At 28.1% G+C, this 27,835-nt stretch overlaps 4 protein-coding genes across 4 annotated transcripts in view; 3 read left to right on the top strand and 1 right to left on the bottom strand.

Moving 5' to 3' along the window:
* The window catches only part of LOC145972398 (very long chain fatty acid elongase 7-like), a 149,367-nt gene that overhangs the window by 23,653 nt on the left and 97,879 nt on the right, over nucleotides 1–27,835 (bottom strand). The gene's annotated exons all lie outside the window — the stretch shown is intronic.
* Nucleotides 1,049–4,142, top strand: LOC145971757 (very long chain fatty acid elongase 7-like). Its single transcript, XM_083099772.1, has 4 exons — nucleotides 1,049–1,296; nucleotides 1,519–1,790; nucleotides 2,154–2,456; nucleotides 3,820–4,142. Exons 1-4 carry the CDS (start codon nucleotides 1,251–1,253, stop codon nucleotides 3,982–3,984), a joined length of 786 nt encoding a protein of 261 aa, XP_082955898.1. The 5' UTR covers nucleotides 1,049–1,250; the 3' UTR covers nucleotides 3,985–4,142.
* On the top strand, nucleotides 8,081–12,343 carry LOC145971808 (uncharacterized). The gene is made up of 9 exons (XM_083099866.1): nucleotides 8,081–8,184; nucleotides 8,333–8,455; nucleotides 8,590–8,794; nucleotides 8,884–9,431; nucleotides 9,508–9,685; nucleotides 9,792–10,013; nucleotides 10,342–10,571; nucleotides 10,696–10,927; nucleotides 12,169–12,343. The coding sequence occupies exons 1-8, from the start codon at nucleotides 8,173–8,175 to the stop codon at nucleotides 10,894–10,896; spliced, it is 1,719 nt and encodes a 572-aa protein (XP_082955992.1). The 5' UTR covers nucleotides 8,081–8,172; the 3' UTR covers nucleotides 10,897–10,927; nucleotides 12,169–12,343.
* LOC145971804 (very long chain fatty acid elongase 4-like) lies at nucleotides 16,766–23,094 on the top strand. The gene is made up of 4 exons (XM_083099863.1): nucleotides 16,766–16,772; nucleotides 16,996–17,267; nucleotides 17,571–17,870; nucleotides 22,927–23,094. Exons 1-4 carry the CDS (start codon nucleotides 16,766–16,768, stop codon nucleotides 23,092–23,094), a joined length of 747 nt encoding a protein of 248 aa, XP_082955989.1.

Raw genomic sequence — 27,835 nt, 5'->3', positions numbered from 1 at the left:
ATATATATGTATATCGTAAATAAAATATAAAATGTAAATTTAGAAACAAATTAAAAATTTGTTAATAATTACTTAATAATATGACAAATAATAACACAGGCTCACAAAAAAAAAGTACCCTGTGCTGGCGATCTGACTAGGCTAGTCTTATGTATTTTGGCCTGCTGAATTCGAATCTGATGTCAGAATTGCTCCATCACGTCACAGTTTTTTTTAATGATGTTACCTGTCTAGTCAGTAATCTGTGTGACAAATTTAAGAGTTGTGATAGTTTTAGAATTATATCATTACAATAAAAGTTTTCCTTCTAATAAACGTAAGGTGTGTTTAAAGTGAAAAAACTCAAGATACTATCCAATCAAGATGTTATCGTAATGTAAAATAATCTACATTTCTTATTATTTTCTTATTATTAAACAAATTAATACTTTTCAAAACAAGATAAAACAATTAACCACAGTAAGATAATGAAAGAAAAAACAAAAGCAAGATTTCTTATTTAGATGGAATATAATCAAGTGTAATTTAATAGTTAGATAAAATTCTGCAAGATAGTTGAAATTACTTCTTATATTCAAAGTAATAACGTTTTCATTCAGATAATTCAATAAAATTGCATATGAAATATTAACGTCAATAATTTTTAATATTAATTTGCATAATGTATTATTGAAATCTTAATCTATTTCTAAATCCCCTTTGCATATAATAAATTCAATTATATAATTAATATTTTTGATACATAGTTTTGCTACAAAAAATCGCGCGTATGCATATTTAATGTCATTATAGTACAATTTCGTTAATTCTTTTATTTCGTTACTTCTTATTCGATTCATTAAGTTTGTTTAGCTCTTCTTGTTTCTTTTTTTATAAATTATAGCTATATTATATTGGAAGTTTTTATTTAATATTATTACTCCAATAATATTTAATACATTTTTGTTTTCCGGAAAATCTATTTTTAACTGTTTTGACATTTTCTCTTTTTTTCAGGAAATGTACATATACATTTGCATACATATGTAAATTTTCTATAATATGGACTCAGTTTCAAGTACAAAGTTCTATCTTCTACTACTCTACATAATAAACTACTAGTAATAAGTCAATCAGACAGTGATAAGTCAGAGTCCGACGAGTTTAGCAGTGAATGATTGACTTCTTAAATATCATCACAATTAAGTTCTCATCAAGTTCTTTTTGTATCTCTTTTTTGTCTCGAAGTACAAATCGGACATAATCACATAATGGACTTGTCTAAAAGATTTCGTTACTATTGGACGGAAATAGCAGGTGAGTATCATTAATATCAATAAATAATTGGACATTTTCTGCATTTCTAAATGTTAAGATTGATAGAAATATTATTCAAAGAGTGATTTATTAATTTAAGGAATTCATTCATTATCCTGTATAAAACAAAGAAAATAAACAAAATAAGTAAAAAAGAGAAAAATCTTAGTGCGCATTTTTCAAGAACAATATTTTTGAAAAAACTTGAACATATATTTTCAGATCCACGAACAAATGATTGGACTCTAATCAGTTCGATATACGAAATTCCATTTATATTAATTACATATTTATTGGTCGTCCTATATTGGGGTCCTCGATTTATGAAGAATAAGCGGCCTTATTCTTTAAAAACACTAATAAAGATTTACAATTTTTGCCAAATCATAGCAAATGCTTGGCTAGTGCGAGAACAATTAGCTTCTGGATTGATGAAGGATATACCGTTAACTTGCGTGCCTGTTACTTATTCTTATGAACCACGTTATTATAAGGTACGCAAATTTTTTATTTACATGTATATTATTTACACGTATATATAATAATATGCTTCTCAAAAACATATATCACGCAATAAGATGCATAGATATATGAAATATGTAAGATATTCTACATAAGACATTCATAAAACATATTCTCAGAAAAGATAGAGCGATATAGTATATATATATATATATATATATATATATATATATATATATATATATATATATATATATATATATATATATATATATATACAACGAATTCTGTTAAAAATATGAATAATTAATAATTTCTTCAAGATGTACGAATTACATTTCTTACACAAGTATAACATACATATAATATACTAATATTTGAAATTTGATTCTCAGCTTAGTCAAATTCTGTGGTGGGTTCTACTACTAAAAGTAGCGGATTGCATAGAAACGGTAATGTTTATGCTCAGAAAGAAAGATAAACAGATTTCGTTCTTGCATGTATATCATCACGTATCGAGTATAACGCTTACTTGGTTAGCAGTAAAGTACCAAGCTGGAGAAATGGCCACGTTCATCACGATGATTAATTGTAGCGTGCATGTATTGATGTATATCTATTATCTTCTCGCAGCATTCGGACCGCGCGTCCAAACGATTATTAAGCCGATTAAACCTTACATCACCATTCTTCAGATGGCAAGTATCACTATTACAACCTTTTATATTATTAAAAATTAATTAATTATATTCTTAAAATATTACAAAACTCATTTCTAAAAGATTATTTCAAGTATCAGCATATTTAAAAGATTAGAATAATTAAAAGATATAAATGTTTTAAATATTAATAAATAGAGTAAAAGATCAAAGAAAATAAAAAAGAAGAGAATATAACTATACAGAGTGTCCCATTTTAATCGATCACCACGAATAACTTTTTTAATTTTGATTGTAGAAAAAAACGTTTCAGACAAAAGTTATATGGTTTCAAGGGAGACATGAGACGGTGCCATTAGTTTGACCTTGAAGAGTCAGCTGAAAGTCACGTGAAGGTCACCTCCAACTTTTTAAATGGGACACCCTATATGCTTTTGCATATTCTTATAGCTCATCTTGAGAGCTTTCCAAAACACTATAATTAAGTTAGTTTTCATTAAGTACTTTCCGAGTTATGAGGCTTGAAATTATTTCTTAATTTTACATAAACTGTAAAATATCTTGTAAAATATTCATTTTTCGATTATCTTACCTTAATACTTTTATGTACAAAATAATGAGAGGAATCAATTGGTGTAAAGAAAACACATAATTGTTTCGAAAAAAAAAAAAATGTAATTTGTAATTAACAATTACATTTTTTTTCTTAAAAATAACTATGTGTTTTCTTTACACCAATTGATTCCTTAATGAAAACTAACTTAATTATAGTGTTTTGGAAAGCTCTCGAGATGAGCTACAAGAATATGCAAAAGCATATAGGGTGTCCCATTTGAAAAGTTGGAGGTGACCTTCACGTGACTTTCAGCTGACTCTTCAAGGTCAAACTAATAGCACCGTCTCATGTCCCCCTTGAAACCATATAAACTTTTGTCTGAAACGTTTTTTTCTACAATCAAAATTAAAAAAGTTATTCGGGGTGATCGATTAAAATGGGACACCCTGTATAATAGATTTTACGAGGGGTAAACCGCTGAGGGCATTGCGGTGTACAGATTTGAGGCATTACTGGGGATTGCTTGGGCATTACTTGGGCATTATTAGGTTTTATTGAAGTATTAATGCGTATTATGGACGTTATTAAAGTATTAAGTCTTTTCCTCCAAATAATAATTTTAAATTTATTAAAATTTAAATTATTAAATTTAAAAAACTTAGCAGTAATGCCCAGGAATTGGGAATTAGTAGGCATTAGTAGGCATTAGTGTACATAATTTTAATCAGCGGTTTACCCCTCGAGATTTTATATTCATATCGTAAAAAAATTCTTTTCACTTATTTATAGAAAAAATTAAAATAAGTTTTAATCAATTTTATGTTGATTTGTTTGTTATATAAATAGGTGCAGTTCTTTGTTGTTATACTCTACGCGATGCAAACTTTAACGCCAAGCTGTCATATACCAAATGCTTTCGGCATTATATTTTTACTAAATGTGCTAATAAATTGGTTTATGTTTTATAAATTTTATCAACAATCGTACGTTTCATCAAAAGTGAAACAATAAAACAGAGAAAGGAGAAGATAATTACTAAAGAATATACATATATATATATATATATATATATATATATATAAAAGAATATTTCTATTATAAAAATATATGATAAAAAAACGTAATAATAATTTATTTATCAAACTTCTGTGTGCATCTTAAATATCTATGCGGAGATAATTTTGTAAAATACATTATATATAATTATTCTATAAATATTTTGTTATCAGATATACTTATTGTATAAATATTTATTGTATTTATATATTTATTTTTTTGATTAGCATCTTTTATCTTTAACTGTCAAAAATCATAGAAATAAGTAATTTATTATATATAAATATAGATAAATATAAATATAGATAAACATAGTAACATTTATTAGCAATATAATAAAATTTATTGCTTAATTCTGAATTTAAATATTTAAAAAATAAAATTCAAATCTGACAAGCATCTTACATACAGAGGAAAAATGAATTCCTGTCCTATATTCCCATTCCAATTGAATCAACATGATGTAATAAATATGTACATAAAATATAAAGATATAACGTGTGTGTGTGTGTGTGTTTAACAAGCAACAAAAAATTTTATAAAAATGTTAATATCTGCGATTCAATCGATAATTAAAATGCATTTCTTTTGATTTTCTTTTATATAATTGATAATAATTTAATTGAATAAAGAAGTGTCACAAGTATGCTTATTATTTCACATCACATATTATGTAACATCCTTAGAAGTTAAATAATTTTATACAGCCTAGAAAAAGAGATATGCCACGAGTGCAAAGAGATGGGACATGTCTTCAAGGATTATTCTAAAAAGAACAAACTGCAAATCAACTATTTATGAAAATTCAGTATCGATGAACAGATTTTGCAACATAAATATCTTATAGATTTAGCAACATAAATATATTACAGATTTTGCAACGTAAATGTTCCGCTATTAGATTAATAAATTTTAATCAGGTCTTATTAATCATTACTAGAACTCGTTTATGTGTCATTTTATTAAACTGCAGTAAATTCTATTTAAAAAATTTTTTTAATGTATTAGGTTCGCATACCTTTTGTGTCTCAGAGACTGTTATATCGTCTCTACATATTGTACTTCCATGTCTATTGTATTCGCCAACCAACGGCACGACAGTCAACGTGATGTCTGACGGCGGCGACAATGTGACGGCGCGTTTAACATAACGCGTTGTCATAGTTTAGTTTCCAGTATAGAAACAAGGAAACTGAAAGCGTCCTTTTCCCCGCCCTACCAATCGATTAATAAAACTCGGCTGATGTTCGCGTAATGAATGGTCAAAAGCGCGCATTTTCGTATAATTCATTATAATCGGACACATTCCGACATGCTTATTTCAGATAATACGCTGGTTATTCTGTTATTCGTAAAAAGAATGTGTCATTGTCATTTTCGTTACTTAATCTGATATTGTTTGCAAAAAAAATTATTCGGCTCGCAATAAACTAAAATATTTCGCTCAGACGATAGGAATAATCGAGTCGTTTCTTGTGCAACGCAAGATTACAACGATGATGAGATTCGTTATTACGAAGTAAAGTCTTTTGTCTTCTCATTATATAGTTTTCCACGAGAAGAAAGAGACCCCATAATCTTTTTGTATCTAGCATAGCAGAAACTTCATTTCCTTTAAGCCTCTCTTTAGTTGTCAAAAGAAATTGTACGTGACGTTGAACCTTGTCGTCAATTGCAGGATATTCCGCTAAGAAGATCAATATCCCAAGTTATGTAACAACAAAGCATATCCGATTTAATAAATAAATATTGCCACAGATTTCTCTCTTCTCCCTCTCATTATTATTATCTCGTATTAATAATATTATTACTGAAATTTTGCTTCTGATTCCAATCAATCTAATCTATTCAATTGAAATATATATTTTTCATCCAGTAGCAAATTATATAAAGTTGTTGGATTGAAAAATGTGGAAAGATTTGTGTTCTGTTCGATATGATTCATATATAGATATATCATAGATGTATCATAAATATCATAAAAAATAAGAAATTTTAATAACAAGTAGCAATGCCTTGTATAATTTTTAAAAAAGAGATGCTAGAATATGGATAATCACGTACTGTCTCTCGCATCTTGATGCTCTACTTTATTCCTGGCACATGCATGCGCAAACTTGAACGTATCATCGGAGATCCATCGATAGATCACGTCCGTGAGATAAGAAACGATTGGTAGCGTATTGAGGACAAAGAAAAAGAGAGAGAGAAAAAGAGAAAGAGAGAGATAGTGAGAAGGAGAAAAAGAGGACGAAAAAAACCGAGAAGAGATCGAGAAGATTTATCTCCTCATCGAAAGCATTGGATAGATTCATGAACCTTAAGTTTAATGTTAATAAAAAAGACAAAAATAACTTTCTCAATAATAATTGTAAAATAAAAACATTTATTATAAATATTAGTAAAAATATCGTATAATAATAGAAAATTAAGAATATTTAGCGTATATTGTGTATAAGCAACAAAAATGATTGTACATACTACAATAAAAGCAAGTAAGTAGAAAAACACAAATTTCTATCTTAAACAAATATGATAAAAGATACAGATGACAAGTATGACAAATGATTGCGAACATTTGAGAGACGGAAGTGAATACTTTGCTATGACATATAGCTATGACATCCTAATAAAGTATTTATAATTTACCATATTTCCGTGCGAAAATAATTATTTTTTTTCCGAGGATAATCACATTTTGTCGTTAATGTTATGTTGTTTTGCGGGCTCTTAAAGTTTTCTTTAACATCGTGATGTAAAGATATATATAGATTCATATATAGGTACACAAGAGAGAGTATGACCGGGCAAAATTCGCAAAAATTCATCTTTTAGCTATACTGTAAAAAATAAAAGAGAAAACTATATAGACCGATACAAATATATAACCCGAAACAAATATTTTGACATCAGTGTAATCGGTTCGCGTAATATCTACATTTAACTCATCATTTTTGTCATTAGAAATCGCAAATTGTTTAGATGCAGATAAATATGTTCTTCTTATGCGTTCCAAAAACTGTAATTTTTTAAATTTAAAATAATAAAATAATCTCTAATCTATATTTTTTCAAAAAATAGAAAAACTTGCGAGAACTATGATAAAAATACATTCTAAAATATTATCTCAATTTAAATAATTCGTATTTAAATTATTGGTAATTTAAGATTCTGATATTTTAATATTTTATAATCAGAGATATAGATTTGTTCGTGTTTATTAATATATGATCATTGGACCATTGTTCATTGAATTTATTAAAATTTTTTATAAATGAATTTATATATTAATAAACACGAACAAATTTATATAAAAATACGGGAATTTATATAAAAATACATTAAAATCCATAAGTTTTCGAGGTTATATAGATTATATCGAAAATTCGATACAGTTTAAGTTAAATCTAATCAAGCAAAGAGTAAAACTCACATAGAAAAAAAACCATAAAATTAAAGAAAATAATATGATTCAAATAACGCAATCAAATCCAATCATAAAACTATAATATTACAAAATTTAATGATATAGGGCACATATGTAAAATGTTAAAATTTTTGTGATGTGAAAATTTGTTTTAATTAGAAATTATTCCCAAACTTAAAGTTACAATGTTTATTACCAATGATGAGTTACAATTTTATTTAATTAATTTATAAATTAATTAACAACATAAGATGGCCGAAGTATAAAACGATTGTTAATAAAAAAACGTAAATATACAAAAACATTTATGATAATTAGTTATATATATATATATATATATATAAACTAAACAACGGTTACAAATGGTATAGACGGCTATAACGAATATGACTAACCTTTGATTTCGAAACAATATTGTTATGATGTGAAATGTCCTTTGACTTAAAAGTAAAATGGAAATATTTTTATATATATATAAAGCATAGAATGTAGCAGAATTTCTAATCAAAAATATTTCCATTTTACTTTTAAGTCAAAGGACATTTCACATCATAACAATATTGTTTCGAAATCAAAGGTTAGTCATATTCGTTATAGCCGTCTATACCATTTGTAACCGTTGTAATGTACAATAGTGGTATTTTCATAATTTAAAGCACTTTCAATATTATTACTGTAATAACACAAATAAAAAGAAATGCCGAAATACTAACGAAATGGCATCCAAGGTAAAGAAAAATTACATGTATATAATAAGATAAGATTAACCATAAGATTCATTCTGTGATCAAAAAATCTAAAAAGATAGAAATATTATTTCTTTAACAGTAATAATGTTGTATTGTATATATGTGTGTGTGTGTGTGTGTATTTTAGCTCCCCTTCAAGATAGAAAATGATATATTGATTGGGGAAGAAGATCTAATCGATGATAGTTGCATCAATACCGGAGAATTGATTTTAAACGCATTTAAATCCAGACCGGATTTCATTGGTCAAGTATGACACATAATAATAATTAACATTATTTTTTTAATATGTAAAGAAAAAAGATTTATTAATTATCAAAATTACATAATTCTAATATAATGCATTACATTATTTCATTGCACTATGATTGCAATGTGTGATAGGTGGATGCAATGACGGGAGAAGAAAATACATTTCAGCAAATGAGAGAACGGAGCGTAAAATGTGCATTATGGCTGAAAAAATTAGGTGTTCAACACAATGACATTATAGTAGTGTATACTTCTAATCATTTGGATACTTATATACCATTTTTGGCGACTCTATATATCGGCGTTGTTTTGTATATATGTAATATAAACAAGCCGAGTAAGTTATTTTTTTCTGAATTTCTGTTTTAATTGTTTTTATGATACATATGTATATATAGGCCGGTTGGTATACTTAATTGTTAATATTTTTAGTAAATTTACTATGCCATTTGCAAGCTCATCCAAAAGTAATTTTTGCCGATGTTGACAAAGCTTCGTCAATTCTCAGGTTGACAAAAATAATGAACATTTCTACGACAATCGTAGTTTTTATAAGAGAAAACAAAGAGAGTGAGCATAAAATGGAAGAGAAGTTTCAATCTTTAAAATTTATTCTAAATAGTAATTTTAATAAAACCGAAATCAACGAATTTTCTTGTACAAAATTGAAGAGTAGTAAAGACACCGCAGTGATACTACTTTCTTCTGGTACAACTAATGTGATTCGACAACATGTGACAATTCCGCATGCATTCTTTACAGCTCCCTCGAATCAGCAGATACCTGCTATGGAATCTAATGATGTTGGCCTATGGGTCGAATCTTTGCATTGGAATATCAGTTTGCTTTTAATAGTTCGCGCTATTCTTTCATACGTGAAAGCGATCAAAATAAATATATTTTTAAACTCTGAAGACAATTTAATTTCAGACTCAGATGTTAAATACTTTTGTAGTGCTATACAAAAGTATAAGGTAACGTAAGAAATAGTTTTAATCTCTTGTTGAAAGTGTATAAATTATAAAAAATTTTTACACTCTTATTTTTCAGGTAAATTGGGTATTTCTGAAAAATGATATGAGTAGAGGATTCATTAATTTCAAAATTTTCGAGGAATACGATGTCTCTTCCTTGAAACAAATAATAATCGGTGGCAGACAACTTTGTACAAAAGTTTACTTACGTTTTACTTTTGCGCTGCTAAACGTTTCTGTTAGTAAAGTATATTGTATGTATACTTATACAAATGTAATGAAGGACCAACAATAGTGAAGAAATGAAACGCTTGTGATCTTAATATTATTGATAATAGTATTGTTCTTATATTGTTTAAGGTTTGCCTGAAGCAGGTGTGATCACCTATCAATCAAAGACTGAAAAAGTTAGACATAGCGGTCATGTGAGTAAAAATGTCTCTTTATTGATTGCTGATCCTATTACTAATTCTCCGTTAAAAGCACAAAAAATAGGTGTTATCTGCTGCAAATCTCCATCTTTAACAAACGGCTACTTAAATTCTATGCGCGGAACTTTAGAGAGTGTTACCGATGACAAAGGTTAGTTATAATTTTATTTAATTGATTTTGTTACTATAATATAGAAGGTGGTTAAAATAATACAAATAATATAAATAAAAAAATCATCATCATATACATATAAACATATACATGTAAACATAGAAAATCGCTTACATTAATTACAGATGTTAATCATTATAAAGAGTATTGAAATCATCGGGCTGTTTTTTTTCTTGTAGATTACATATATTCTTATGCAATTTTCTATCATTGATAAAATTCTAAATCAAATAGAAACAAATAAATGTTTTGTTTCTGTTAAAACTTTTATGTAAATTATGCTTCTAAAATATTACGTATTTCTCAGGATGGTTCCATACTGATGATATGGGCCTCTATGATTCAGATGGTAATATCCACATTCTTGAACGTCGTAGAAATGTTATAACATACCAAAACCATACTATTTTACCAATATCTATTGAGCATATATTAAAAATGCATCCGAAGGTAAAAGACGCTTGTGTAATACCTATATATGATAGGATTGATGGTCATCATCCATTTGCAGCCGTTGCACAAAAGGAAGATTCAAAGGTTCGAGAATGAAAATTGATCATTTTTCACCAAATTAAATATATTGATCATTAATTGATTTATACTATTAATGATATTATAGTAAAAAATCTATGTAAACAAATTTAAATTTGTTGTATTTCAGGTAACGGAGGAGGAGTTAATAAAATTTGTAGCAAGTAAAGTACTCAATTGTATGCAACTTCGTGCGGGCGTGATGATCGGAGATTTTCCATATCTTCCCAATGGATATCCGAATCGAAGAGTTATTTCTATACTGGCAAAGAATCATATAAAAAAAGTATATTCTACTGAACAAGAAAAACTAAACTCTGAAGGAACTTAATTGATTTATATTAGACAAGCTTTTAGAAAAAGTTAGTTGATTTGAATTAGTGCTATAATTATTTTACTGTCGGTAGAAGTAGATGTTTATCTAAATAACTTTATGTAAATCTGTAATATCGGATTACACAATATCACAAAACTTTAATATGCATTTAAAATATATATGTAATAACATGTATAATTTTTTTATAACTTACGGATTTTTATATATTTATACAGGGTGTTCTAAAAAGGTATGTCAAAAATTTAAGGAGATATTCCTCACACCTGAAGGATGAAAAAATGTTATATGGACATAGGTGCGGAAATGCTTATTTCAGGAGTTATGTTGAAAATACTGTTAGCTGTATTACTTACACAAGGAAAAATTTAGGATTAATTATTGTAGACGACAATCATTTAATTAGGCTTATTTACATTTGGTTTTAATGTGACCTTGAGTATGTTATAATAAATGTTGAAAATGTTCACCATTTTCCTGAATACAAGCAGTGACACGTCGACGCATCGATTCACGGACACGTTCAAAAATGCCTGGCGTACAGCGGATTGTCTCGCAACCTGCAGTGATACGGTCACGAAGATCTTGAATATCACACACTGGTGGCATTTTTGAACGTGTCCGTGAATCGATGCGTCGACGTGTCACTGCTTGTATTCAGGAAAATGGTGAACATTTTCAACATTTATTGTAACATATTCAAGGTCACATTAAAACCAAATGTAAATAAGCCTAATTAAACGATTGTCGTCTACAATAATTAATCCTAAATTTTTCCTTATGTAAGTAATACAGCTAACAGTATTTTCAACATAACTCCTGAAATAAGCATTTCCGCACCTATGTCCATATAGCATTTTTTCATCCTTCAGGTGTGAGGAATATCTCCTTAAATTTTTGACATACCTCTTTAGAACACCCTGTATAAAATAACCATATATTTATATTTTTTTTGTAAAAATATATAAAATATAGAATAGCGGATGGTGAACAGTAGCATGGTGGTGCCTCATGAAAGAAGATTAACCTATCTTCTTTCATGACAGAATGTTTGTGTATTCATATTTCAGAATAAAAACTTATATCTTATTGAATTTTTATCTTATTTAATTTTAAAATTTTTTAAATATCGACACTATTTTGTCTGTGTGCAATTAAAATCGGCTGAGTAATTCATTTTTTTTTAAATTTCTGTTTTGTTTATTTTTATGATATATGTGTGATTTTTATAATTTCATTTATATAGAATTTGTATTTCTGTTCTTTAAGAAGACAAAAGAAGAGTTAATGCAATTTGTTGCGAAATATTCGCCTTACGAGTGCCTACGCCTGCAAAGGCGTATTATTCGTCGAAAACTTTCCATTTCTTCGAAATAAACATTTTAATGTAAAAAAATTCATAAAATAGCAAGCCATTATTTCAATGCAACGAGAAATTACTTGATTATAGATTAATTCTTATTTTTTAAAGATCTATAGAAATATTTTTAAATATATATAAACTAACATATATACATATAAATGTCGAATTGCACAATATTGAATTAGCGAAATTTTGTAAAATGTGTATTATATTATAAAAAAACATGATGCATTTTTTATTAAAGGCTTTGAGTAAAATATATATTTTATATTGTAAATATATATTTAGTAATAAATAATTTTTTATACTGCAAACTTATAAAATCTATTTTGCATATATTTAGAATATATATATATATGTGTGTGTGTGTGTGTGTGTGTGTGTGTGTGTGTGTGTTGTGTGTGCGCATATGTTTTTTATAATAAATTGAGAGTGATGGATAAAATGTAGGATAAAAAAACGAACGTACGAAGATTAAATCCATGTGTCAGCATTTTCAGCAAAATTTATCTAATCATCTGCAATCTGTAAAAGATAATTCTAGTTACAAATGAGTATTCACATGCGAAGTAAACACGCAAACTATACTGGAAAAACCATTAATTGTTTTTTATGAAATTTTTATTTTTCTTTCGTTCCTGTGAATATTTCAACATTCGATTTTATTTCTATAGACAAGTAGTTTTATACACATTTAATTCCGTAATATCATAGTTTCTTACTAAAATTAATTGTTTTATTTAAAACGTTTTGGTTTTTTAAATTTCTTTTCTTGCATTTTATTTCCTCTGCTTGATTAGAATAAATTTTTTTAAATTGTCACTTATTTAATTAAGATGAATGTTTCAAACTACGTTTTGTACACATAATAATTTTGACAACGCCAGGAATGTAATTCTTCAATTATTAATTAATTGCGATCAACTGATATTTTGTAATTTTTACCATTAAAATATAATATAAAGTTCCAGATTTTGTACCTCTGATTCTTCTAAAATTACCCCCAACTTTTATCAGTCTCCTCCCATCAGTTTCAAGAGTAAAGTACTCTTTTCTATCAGCAGGATCAATCGTTACTTATACAGTTGAGACAGCATAATTTGTACCATCAAAATATAAAGTTTCAGATTTTGTACCCCCGCCGATTCTTTAGAAACTATCCTCGATCCCCAATCTCAAGAGATATTAAATCAATACTTTCTATGAACATTAGCCCTTCTGGAAATTTTGATACGCATTGTATATCAAAATATTCCTATTTTAACAATCGAATGAATATATATGTTGTAATACCATAATTACGCTATTTATCACATATTCATACATATTCGTACAATAATAATATAACAACGTAAATTAATTAATATATCTGAATGTTATATTGCAGTTGTTATGTAAATGTGCATGGTATTTTATGTTAAAAATCTTGGATTATATTGAAACAGATGTATTCATATTGTGGAAGAAAAATAATCAAGTATCGGGTTTGTATTTATATCATCATATATCCATTTAATTTATGATTAGACGTAAAATATTTTGCTGTTGCTCCTGCAGTGTTAAACAACTTGGTTAACAGTTTCATACATGTGATAATGTACATCTATTACTTCCTAGCAGCATGGGGAATGGAAGTTCAAAAAACTGTAGCATCTATGAAACAGTGGATAAAACATAAATAGTAAATATGCTTTCAATTTTTCTGCACATTTTTTATATGACAAAGTGTGTTCATTTCTATTCTCTTAAATTACTTTATTAATGTTTCATGTTTAATTAATATTACTTATAAAACTCAAAAATTTCTCCTATATTTGCAATTTTATATCAGCTTTTAATATTTATATTTTATTATGTATATTTTATATCAGCTTTTAATAAAAAAAATAATTTACTTTTAATAAAATTCATCAAAACATCATCCATGAAAAATCTAATTATATTTTATGATGTTTCTTTTGATAATACAGATCCAATTCGTCCTATTAGCGCTATATCGCAGAACTTTCTGCCAGATTGCAAGGTCATGAAACATTGTATTGTTATATTATTTAGTTATATTTTTCGGAAATTTAATGTTTAATTTTTATATGTTTTATAATTTCTATCAAAAGGCATACAATAAACTTAAAAAAAGGACTTAGTAGATTGTGAAATATGTTTAAATTCAAAAAGCGTCAATTGTTGTTTCTATATAATTAAATATTCATATTATAAACTTATTGGGATTAAAAAACATTCTATTTTTCGTTCATTTTCTCACTCTTTAATGTCATCAAATTTATAGTACGGACAATCAATTGTATGAATTTCAATTGTATGAATATATAGAGAATTTCAATTGTATGAATATATAGAGAATTTTGCACTAGCATTTTTGAATTTATAAATATATAAAATGTAAATTTAGAAACAAGAAAATTACTAAATTTGTAAATTACTAACTAATATAATTACTAAATAATCACTAATGTTTGTTATATAAATATTGTGCATGATTGTTTCAATTATTTGTTTTGTATACATTATGCAACTACCTTTGTTAGATATTCTGCACTATAATCACCATCTCTCACACATTTTTAAATTATTTATTCTATGATCATTTATTCTAGATTTATTCCCGATTTATTTTAAAATAGATAATTGATTGTAAGTATTGTTTATGTTTTATATAGAAAACTATTTCTCTATAACTGTTCTCTGTAACTGTATATCTAATAATAAACTTAGATAAATATTATTTTGAATAAATATTAATATCATGAATTTATTGGACGTTATCTGATATTATCCGTTTGATCACGATTAGTAATTTGTATAACAAATTTAGATATAGTTTTAGATTATAGTTTTAGAGTTATATCAATACAATAAAAATCTTCCTTTCGATAAACGTGATATATGTTTACAGTGAAAAAAATCAAGATAATACTATCCAGTCAAGATGTCATCGTAAAATAATCTATTATTCTTCTATTTATCTATATTTCTTATTATTTCATGAAACAAATTAACACTTTTTAAAATAAGATAAAACAATTAACCACAATAAAATAATGAGAAAAAACAAAAACGAAATTTCTTATTCAAATGGAATATAATCAATCGTAATTTACATAAAATACATAGTATAATTTACATAAAATACAAGGCAGTTGTAAAATTCAAAATGCAAGGTAGTTGAAATTATTTTTTATTCAAGGTATAACGGCTTCATTTAGATAATCAAATTCAATGAAATTGTATATAAAATACTAATGTTAATAATTTTTAATAATTAATTTGCATAATGTATTATTGAAATCTTGATTTAAATATTCTTCTGCATATAAATTCAATTATATAATTAATATCTTTGATGCATAACTTTACTATAAAAATCGCTTTGTTACACGAATGTCATTATCGCAGTACAATTTCGTTAATTCTTTGATTCCTCCCCCCCTCGTTATTCCTTCCGTTAATTATTAAATTATTTCGTTAATCCTTATTCCGTTCATTAAGTTTGTTTAACTTTTATTGTGTCTTTTTTCTTTTTTTACAAAATATTGTTATATATATTGGGAGTTTTTATTCAATATTATTGTTCCAATTTATATTAATATTTATGTATTTCCGATTTATAATAATATTTATAATAATGTTTGTATTTCCAATTTATAATAATATTTATTACATTTTTATTTCATTCTGAAGATCTGTATGTTTAACGTGTGTTAATTAGGCACTCGACTTTTAAAAAAACTAATTTAATACAAGCATTCGATTAAGCATGGTATGTACCGTTTGTATCGCTTTCTGTTTCGTTTGTGTCTCAAATGAGTGGAAGTTATAAGGGGCTTTAATCCCTAAAATCATCCCATTTTAAAATACAGCAATTTTCAAAATGCTATTCGATCAAGCATCGTTTGCATACGTTTGTACCGCTTTTCGTTTGTACCCTTACGGAGGTGGAAAGATCGAAAATTGAAAAATTGCGTAAAAAGTAACTGCCATTTTTAAAGATATTCGAAATCTGAAAGCGCGTGCTGTTTCGTAATCGTTTGTACCTGTTTGTACCACCTTTCATTTCGTTTGTACTCCCACAGGAGTGAAAATACGGTACAAATAGATATAAACAACGATGCTTAATCGAATGCTCGTATTAAATGTTTTTTAAAAGTCGGGTGCCCAGTTCACACACGTATATTTCATTTTAACTCCATTTGATCATTTTTTTCCAAAAAATGCACATATATTTGCATACGTATGTAAATTTCATGTAATATGGATTAAGTTTCAAGTACAAAGTTTTATCTTCTACTACTCTTTATAATGGACTACTAGTAATAAGTCAATCAGACAGTAATACGTCAGAGTCAGACGAGGTTAGCAGTGAATGTTTGATTAAGTTCTCATCAAGTTTTTTTTGTATAAAGTCTCTTTTTTTTTCTCGAAATACAAAGCGGACATAATCACATAATGGACTTGTCTAAAATATTTCGTTACTATTGGACGGAAATGGCTGGTGAGTAGAATTAATAGCAATGATGAATAATTGGACGTTTTCTGCTTTTTTAAATGTTAAGATTGATAGAAATATTATTCAAAGAGTGATTTACTAATTTAAACAGTTTATTCATTATCCTGCGTAAAACGAAGAATATAAATAAAATAAGTAAAAAAGAGAAAAGTCTTAGTGCGCACTTTTCAAGAACAATATTTTTGAAAAAACGAACATATATTTTCAGATCCACGAACAAATGATTGGACTCTAATCAGTTCGATATACAAAATTCCATTTATATTAATTACATACTTATTGGTTGTCCTATATTGGGGTCCTCGATTTATGAAGAATAAGCGGCCTTATTCTTTAAAAACATTTGTAAAGATTTACAATTTTTGCCAAATCATAGCAAACGTTTGGCTAGTGCGAGAACATTTAGCTGTCGGATTGATGAAGGATATACCGTTAACTTGCGTGCGCGTTACTTATTCCAATGAATCACGTTTTAATAAGGTATGTAAATTTTTTATCTTTAGGTATATATTATATAATATAACACATATTATATGACATATAATAATATGTTCCTCATAAACATATATCACGCAATAAGATGCATAGATACATGAAATATGTAAGATATTCATGAAACATATTCTCAGAAAAGATACAGTGATACAGTATGTATAAAGCGAATTTTGTTACAAATTGAATAATTAATAATTTCTTCAAGCTGTACGAATTACATAAACATTTCTTACACAAATATAACATACGATAAATATTTACGATTAATATTTGAAATTTGATTCTCAGTTTAGTCAAATTCTGTGGTGGGTTCTACTATTAAAAATAGCGGATTGCATAGAAACGGTAATATTTATGCTGAGAAAGAAAGATAAACAGATTTCATTCTTGCATGTATATCATCACGTATCGAGTATGGTGTTTGCTTGGTTAGGGGTAAAGTACCAAGCTGAAGATATGATGTTCGTCACGATGATTAATTGTAGCGTGCATGTATTGATGTATATCTATTATCTTCTCGCAGCATTCGGACCGCGCGTCCAAACGATTATTAAGCCGATTAAACCTTACATCACCATTCTTCAGATGGCAAGTATCACTATTATAACCTTTTATATTATTAAAAATTAATTAATTATATTCTTAAAAAATTACAAAACTCATTTCTAAAAGATTATTTCAAGTATCAGCATATTTAAAAGATTAGAATAATTAAAAGATATAAATGTTTTAAATATTAATAAATAGAGTAAAAGATCAAAGAAAATAAAAAAGGAGAGAATATAACTATATAATAGATTTTATATTCATATCGTAAAATAATTCTTTTCACTTATTTATAAAAAAAATTAAGATAAATTTTAATCAATTTTATACATAGATTCTATAAGTCTATGATTTTATGTTTATTCGTTTGTTATATAAATAGGTGCAGTTCTGTGTTTTCGTACTCTATATGTTGCAAATCATCGTGTCAAACTGTATATCAAGAAGTTACAGCATTATATTTTTACTGAATGTGCTAATAAATTGGTTCATGTTCTATAAATTTTATCAAAAATCGTACATTTCACCGAAAATGAAACAATAAGACAACAAAAATACAATATACAGGGTGATTCTGAACAAACGTTTGTCTTTAAAATATCAAATTTTTGAATGAATTCTAAGACGATTTTTCCTCTTGCAAAATTTTGCCCGAAGCTTAGTTTTTAAACTATAAAGGAAAATAGTTAACTACTTACGGAACGAGTACAAGAGGTAGGCAGGGACAGCGCGATATAGGCGATTACGTGGGGCGCTCGCCGCGATCAGCTGATTGCTATACGCGATGACTTTAACAATCAGTGTGTGTGTGTGTGTGTGTGTGTGTGTGCACATTCTCACACACACACTGATTGTTACAGTCATCGCGTATAGCAATCAGCTGATCGCGGCGAGTGCCCCACGTAATCGCCTATATCGCGCCGTCCCTGCCTACCTCTTGTACTCGTTCCGTAAGTAGTTAACTATTTTCCTATATAGTTTAAAAACTAAGCTCCGGGCAAAATTTTGCAAGAGGAAAAATCGTCTTAGAATTCATTCAAGAATTTGATAATTTAAAGACAAACGTTTGTTCAGAATCACCCTGTATATATATGTGTATATATATGTATATATATGTATATATATATATATATATATATATATATATATATATATATTCTTCAAAAATTATCTTGTCTTTTTTCTGTTTTATTATTTCATTTTTGGTAAAACGTATGAAAATGTTGAATTTTTTGCGTGCTACATTTTATTTATCATCTTATGACTTTACAACGGAAATATCTCATTACCCAAACTACATGTGTGAATACCGCATATCAATTAAAGAGAAATGAAAGTCACAACAAGCGAGATAAAGAATCGATTTTACGTATTTGATTTGTAAAATCATAAGATGATAAAGAAAATGTTGTAGCACGTAACAAATCCAACATTTTCATAACTTTTTAGTACGTTATGTATTTTAATAAGAGAATAAAAATATAATTATTCAAAAGTATGCGGCTCTGACTGGAACATAGGATTCAATACGTTCAACTGAAATATAAACATACATAGGTCGTTGTTTTATAAAAGTCTCACACTTTATGTTTCATTTAAACATACTATGTATTATTCCTCGAGGAGGAATATGAGAAAATTAGAAAGTTTTAATTACGTTATTAAGATGAATGTATGAAATTAAGTTTTGTATACATGGTAATTTTGACAATGCAAGAAATGTAATTCTTCAATTCATAATTAATTGCGATCAACTGATATTTTGCAATTTGTCAAATCATACAAATTATAAGAAAATAAAAAATCCTATGACTTCAATTCAATTTCCATGCTTTCTTTCAAATATCAATTAAATCAGCTTATCCGCGGCTCTACTTCTATTTAATTTATTTCGTTCCTTCCATTTTTCGCAATATTTAATGTATTTGAAAAATAAGTTGACAAGCCATTAAAAATGCATTCTCCATATTACATAAAACAATATTTTAAAGTTTTTCTTCCGCCTTGGCTCTTAGGCCAGTATAAAATATTGCTTGCGACTCATAATTTCGAACTTTTGCGAAACAATAGGAATGCGAAGAGTATTCGCAACGAGAAAGTACTCGGACACGGTGAAATAAAAGTTTGAAATAATTTCGACGTCAAAAAATTGGGAAAATCGAAAGCTGCTCACGAACGCTTTGTGGATATAAAAATCTCACTCTAGATGACGGAAGAATAATTTTTTTTATAGAAAGAAGTAAATCTTGTAGTAGAATAATATGTGACAATAAAAAGAGAAATTTTAAGTATAAGATATACTAAACCGAACGAACGAAGGAACGAATCAAAATATTCTTTTTTTCTCTTAGAAACGCGGCGTATATGTCTTCCTAGTGTATTCTAAATTAATAAATCATTTAAAAACATTATATAATAATAAAACAAAAGTAAAAAAAAATCATTTATTTCAAAAGAAATTATTTGTGATTTTTTTATGATCGAAATTTTTTCATTTTTCCAAATGAGAAGAAAAGAAAGAATGTCAACAACGATCAGAACGAAGAAAGGAAAATATGTGGAAAGTCTATGCTTCTGTAAATGTCGGCGAAACGGAATTCGACGCGAAAGACCACGTATAATCTCACGGTTGATTACGTAAGTTTTACAAGTTCAATGGATATCGCGAGATTGCAATATCGCAAAAGTAGAGTATACCAATAGTGGTTCTCATCCTCGTCATTGGCATTTTTGTAGAAAAGAGAAAAAAAATAAAATTAATAGTTGGTAATAATGGTAGGAAATTATCGTTATTCGAGAGATGTATCAGTAAAACTTGGCTGTTAGACAGCCAAGTTTCGAATTCCCTCCATCGAATGATTCTGTCAGTCGTTTTGGAAAATTTAATTCAGAATCATCCCCATCTACCCTCCGTTCTCTATCCAATCGAAAATCTCATTTCTGAATTTGCGGACCGGCAGAGAAATTTTCAGCACCCTTATTAACTTGACATTCCTACCACGAAAAATCGGATGTATTACGTAATTAACCCCTTCACAGTCCAGCGAAAAGAAACTTTCCGTGCCAAAAGTGTGTTGAAGAAAAAAGTTTTTAAAATTGCATGACTACGTCAGTATAAATATTATTGAGGTCGCCGAATTCGAATCTGAAGCCAGAATTACAAAATTCAAAATGGTGAATCCAATATGGCGGATCAAAATTCAAAATAATTTTGGATTTCAATAAAAATGTGTATCATTTTTGGGGTTGCAAAATCCAAACCTAATATCAGATTTTCCAAATTGAAAATAGCAAATACAATATGGCGGATCAGAGTTCGAACAAATAGTTGACATACATAAAAGGTTGTATATTTCTTTCTTCAATTATTTTTAAATCCCGCTCTCTGCCGAACCCAGAGTCACGAATCGCGGACGTGGCGGTTATCGACTCCGTTAAATTTGCAATTTTTAATTTGGAAAATCTGATATTAGATTCGAATTCGGCGACCCCAAAAACGATGAGAAACCTATTTTTATTCAAACTCAAAATTATTTTGAATTTTGATCCGCCATTTTGAAGTTCGAAATTCTGATTTCAGATTCGAATTCAGCGACCTCAGAAACCTTAAAATACTCAAGGATAATCAAATCGTAACAGTAATAACATGTTTTTTTCAAGATGCCCCTATAAGGGCCATGAAGCAAAAGTGGCACGAATTTTTTGGCCCCTATAGGGGTCCCTGACAGTGAAGGGGTTAAGTAACTTGTTGTTAATTTATTACTTTAAATGCGAAATTAGTGTTCCTATCCATTAGTAGGGACATGATGTTAAAGATCACATATAATAACGTATTGTTTTACGAATTCATTATGATTGACGTTAATAATAAATCCGCTTCTCGATTAATCAATAATTTATGCATTATACTGTATGTATATCACGTAATGATATTACGCAAATACAAATGATATTTTTCAATGCGACAGTAGAATAAACATTGTCATTTCCACAATACGCATGTTTAGGAATGTTTATATTGACCTCTATTAACAAAGCCATAACAAGCTTACAATGATTGACGTTGGTTTAATATTTCTGGAAAACAATTTCTGTACTTCATCTTTAACACTTTGGCTGCCACGTTATCCGAATTCGGGAGTTTTCTTCATAATTCGCGTGATCGATCGTTAACATACTTTTCTTTATTTTATTCTAATATATTCTAATATATAACTTTTCGTTAATTTACTTTTCTTTATTTTATTCTAATTTATTCTAATATATAACTTTTATTTTATTTATGTTTCTATTTTATCTGTTAATTATATGCATTATTTAACATTATATTAAATTTAGTGTGTGTGTGTGTGTGTGTGTGTGTGTGTGTATTAAGTATGTTGATTTAAACAAATAAGAAATTATTAAAGTGAAATTTGTATGAATCGGAATTGCAAAAAAAATTTAAAAAGTCAAATATTTGGAATCTGCTAATTTCGTAGAAACGCTTTCTCAGCTGTTTACTGCTCGGATTCTCGAAACTGTGTTGAGTGATTGACTTGTCCACACACATTCCCCAGTACATTAAAAATAAAAAAAATATATACTTTGAGTGTTTTCTTATCTCTACTCGCAGCGCGTTTTTCGATATTGAATACCGCACAATCTATTGATATTAATATGTAATAGAAATCGAGAAACAGTGGACAATTGAAATATTTGCAATTGCATTTGCTTTAATCTTTGTGAAAGTCTCCACACAATTCATATCAGTATTTTATATTTATTTTCAAAGCTAACTAAAATTTATTTTGTAGCAGCATGAGGGTAGAATGTTAATATTTTAGTTTATTCAATATTATATTATTCACTAATAAAACAGATAACACAACGCGAAAATCAGATTTCAATGTCGCACTTAGAGAAATTTTGAAATAGGCTTCTACTTTGACAAAAGGAAAAATGATATTTGCACAGATCCTGTAGACACGACTGCCTTTAAGTAGAGTAAAAGCCTCATTATTTTCGTGATCGATCGGAACGGCCAAGTTCACCATCGGCAGAGATCTCACGATTCGGCGAAATACGGCTTTCAGCTTATTTTGCTGCTGGATTCAAGGTAGATTCCGCATTCGAGAGAGGTCATCGCCTTAAGATCATGAGGCAGAAGTGCTATGCTCCAGAGGACATAATCGTCCAGCTGGTCGGGGAGAAAATTACGCAACCGAATGCCATTGGTTATTTGACCATTGGTTTACCTCTGGACAGAAGACAGGTGACTTTGTAGTTATTTCATGCTATTTTAAGAGAAATCAAAGAAGTAAGTCAAAGAAGAGATAGTAAAAGATTCCTATTCATGAGTCAACGATAGCAAGAGTGAAAGAATGAGAATAAAGGAGCAACGATAGTGTGTGACACTTTGTTAATTGTGCGATTCATATTCAGCACATTGAAATTATATTTCTTTTTCTCTTTTTTCATTTTCAGTTTTTCTATTTCCGGTAGTCTGCAGCCATACGATTCTGAAAGCGCGAATTGAAATTACAATTTTATATTCAAATAGCAATTATATATATATATATATATATATATATATATATATATATATATATATAATGTGGAACTTTCTATATGTATTAAGAACTCTCTTTTCTACTAAATAGTGCTCGAAATAGTGCTTGTTTGAAATTGTACATATTATCCATGAATTTGTTAATTTTGAAGCGAGAATCTGTCTTTCATAAATATTAATAATACTAAAATTTTTTTATGTGTTGTTGGATAATAACATAAATTATTCATGAATTAATATACATATGCATTTAGATATACAGATTATTAATTTAAGACGCAATCAAACTGAATGATAAGATCATCATAAATACCAAGAAGAAAGCAGACAAAATTTGTGAGATGACGTGCATGATTGTAGATTGTAGATTGTATGAAAGATTGTAGATTGTATGAAAGATTGCATATCATGAAATATGAAAGAACCGATTAACAGATGTAATTCTCTGACCAGATGAAAATTAACGTGACATTAAATAATGATTTGACGGTTGCTTTTTTCGAAAAAAATCAAGTGAGAACTTGTGCCGTTTTGAATTACATAAATCGTCAGAATTTTTTTAAGTTGAAATCATCATGCGATACAAATATTCTTGATTCGAGATTAATTAATTAATATCGATGATATATATTGCGTATAATGTATAATATTTATTGACAGTAATGATTGATAAAACATAATGAAGAAAGATATACGTTTCCTCAATATATTTATAATTATAATTGTATAAAAAAAAAATAAAAATAGTTTTTAAATTTCTTTTGTTTTATAACAAAGATAAATGAATAAACGAATCGTATAAGAGAAATATATAGGTGGAATCAACCGATTCCTCTGAAGGAAAATGATTTTTACAAGAAACGTGTTTCCATCGAGACTTAACAAATTCCTGATTGTCAATTTTTCGTGGGAGCGTGCACGGAATATCGCGGGCATACTGCCGTGTCCAGACATGGTTTTTCGTGTTCTTTCAACCATTTCCTCTTTTTCTTTCGTTCGTTTCCGACTCTCGTTCTGCGCCAAGACGTTGAAAACGATGAACCGGAAATTGCCATGAGACTTCGAAGAGTAGATCCTTAGCACGTTAGTCTGCTCGCTAGTTCACATTTTCTGTTTTAAACAGTTTTATTCGGCATCTTAATTGTTGTTTTTATATTTAACTTTGTAAAAATATATTAATTATTTTTATGTAATTTTGTAAAAATCTGTTAATTCTTTTAAAAAATTTGTCTAACAACTGCGTAATTCTTATTTCTTAATAATGTATTAAATTTAAATGAGTTTGATATAATCCAAGACTGATAAAATGTGTGTACACTAATAATATTGAGGAACAATTTTTCTAAGTACCTATAACAGTTCATAATATTGTATAATTATTACACATTATTTATAGTGAAATATATAACTTATAGTGAAAATATATTATCGCTACTTATAAGGTATTTTTCATTATAAATATTAAAATATGACAATACCAATTTTATACTCTTATTAATCTGGCATTCCTACCACGAAAAATTAATTTCAGATATGTTGCGTAATTAAATGCTAATTAAATGCTAATTTATTGTTAATTTATTATTCTAAGCACGAATTTATTATTATTCCTACTCATTAGTAGGAAAATTATATTAAAGATGAAAGGATACTAACTTGCCATTAATACTCCCCCTCTTCCCTCTTTCAAAAAACGTTTAAACGAAAAACACACAAATCAAGAAACAAATACACTAAAATTTTTTTCTAATTAATTACTCAAAAATACTGAAAAAATCTTTGAAAATATTAAATTTTTAGACACGTCAACATGATGTAATATGAACATATATAAATACATATAAAAATAAAGTCGTCATATATTTCTATAATAATTTTTGACATCTTTAGAGAGAATAAATTCGCGCTTAAAGCAATAAATGAACAATAATTTAGCACTTAATTACAGAATATACACGAATCTGATTCTTCTAATAAAAATACTAGATATAATAAGGTTAATAGAAACCCATTACGATAGATACATCATTGTTTAACTACTAACAATCACATAAAATAACAATTTTCATTAATAAATAATTATTTCTGTCAGTTAAAGTATACTTCATTAATTCGATTTTTTCCTTTTTCTCTCAGAGACATGAGAATAACAAACTTTTTCGCAATATTAGTTATATATTTAGTTTTAGAGATTGATACTATGCTTTCAACTAAAAGATACTATTTGTACAAGCAATGTTGAACATTGTCTAACATTAAGCAAACAAAATAGTGTATCCGCATCTTAAGACAAACCTAGTACGAGGTTTGGACACGGAAGGATCGTGATCCTCCAATGACCGCATGCCGATTCCCATTGGAGCGTCTCCTGTTGACCGCAAGCGATTCCACCGGGTGTCCCGGGAATTCCGTCCGGCGGTTGCATTCTCGACGGTCGATGGGAAAGGCCGCGGCTGGGTTCTCAGCACCTAAATCAATTAAATATCTCGCAGTGACCCGCTCGCTCGTCCGGTCACTTGCGTCGCGAGCTGACCGTACTACATAGTTCTCACCCCTGGTCGCGTGGCCGCATTTTCCGCATATGGACCGGTGAAGAAACTTATGCGAGGCAATAACAATGGAGATAATCAAATAGATCTCATTTCTATGATTTTTCATGTTTTTCGCGCAACGTACATAAATATAAAATTTATAAGAACGCAGATGCAGATTATATTTTCAATTTATTTCCCTAAATCGAATAAAATTTGAAAATGAATTCCTTAATAAGACGTAAAGTATTCGCGAATAAGCAGAAAGAGTGACGTAAGTTAAGAGATTTTACTGAGAAAAACAAGAAAAAACGTACAAATTATTAGTTTGAGTTTGATAATTTTTCACAACATTGATGTTATAGTTTCTTAATAACTTTTTAATAATCCCGCCTTTATACATTGTAATATGTGCTTTCTTCCAAATATAAATTCAATATAAATTTACAAAAAAATATACATGTCAACGAAAAAGAATTAAGAGAGAAGATTCAAAATTTGGAATCAATTAGTTGTCGAGTTTCATTAAAATAAATAGTATATCTACGATGTTAATAATGACTTAACCAATTAAAGAGACGTGATATCTAGTTCATTTTCGAACTTCGTCGAACGAGGCATTGTGGATAACAATTGGGAATTCAATATGCTTTCATGCAAATTTCTAACGAAGCTATAACCACGGTTTTGAATTGGCTACGCAAATATTATACAATATAAATGGAATTGATACTTAAAAAATAAAGTTTTTTTTTTCATGGAAGAATCCCCAGTATTGACTTGCTTCTCTGTTAACTATTTTTTATTTTAGATATACATGTACAGTTTGCAATATCGCAAAGTCGAATTGTTGAAAGTGATAAAATAAAAATTTACTTCTTAATGAATAATATGAATATGATTTTACAATTTTTTAATTAATTTACTTTAAAAAATAATTGTGTTATATATATACAGGGTGTCCCTGAGCATGTGCTCACGCACTTGTGAGGAAGTAGAGCGCAGTAAATTAAATAAAGAAATCCTATTCCATGTAACGATTTTTGTAATAATAATAGAAATATTAATTATTGAAAGTTCATCATAGTTACTTTCAAGGTCAATTTTAAGATTGATGGAGGCACTTTCAGAAAAAACGTTTGATACAAAAGTTTCTTATTTTTTCACGTACAATTCGAATCTGTAATAAAAAGTACCATATTCCCCTAAAAAAATTCAACTTCCGATCCGGATGGCGTATTTCCGGTCGGAATCAAAAGTTGAAAATATCACCATTTCTTTATTTAATTTACCGCGCTCTACCTCCTCACAAGTGCATGCTCAGGGACACCCTGTGTATATATATATATATACATATATATATATATATATATATATATATACAGGGTGACCCATTTTAACTTAGGCAGCCAAATAACTCGAAAAATAAGCAAGATAGAGAAAAATGTTTTAGACAAAAGTTGTATGGTTTCGAGGGGGCCATAAGATGGTATCATTGGTTTGACCTTGAAGAGTCATTTGAAGGTCACGTGAAGGTCACATCAATTTTTTTAAATGGAACATCCTATATATTTTTGTACATTCTTGTAGCTCATCTCGAGAGCTTTCCAAAACACTATAATTAAGTACATTTTCGTTAAGTACTTTTTGAGTTATGAGGCTTGAAATAATTTCTTAATTTTACATAAACCGTAAAATATCTTGTAAAATATTCATTTTTCGATTACCTTACCTTAATAGTTTTATGTACAAAATAATGAGAGGAATCAATTGGTGTAAAGAAAACACATAGTTGTTTCGAAGAAAAAATATGTAATTTGCAATTAACAATTCCATATTTTTTCTTAAAAACAACTATGTGTTTTCTTTACACCAATTGATTCCTCTCATTATTTTGTACATAAAAGTATTAAGGTAAGATAATC

Source organism: Camponotus vicinus, unplaced genomic scaffold (assembly GCF_025532165.1).
Source record: "Camponotus vicinus isolate PSW18456_S1 unplaced genomic scaffold, iyCamVici1.0 SCAF_5, whole genome shotgun sequence".
In the NCBI taxonomy this organism is placed as follows: Eukaryota; Metazoa; Arthropoda; class Insecta; order Hymenoptera; family Formicidae; genus Camponotus; species Camponotus vicinus.
This window is presented reverse-complemented; position numbering and strand designations above follow the sequence as displayed.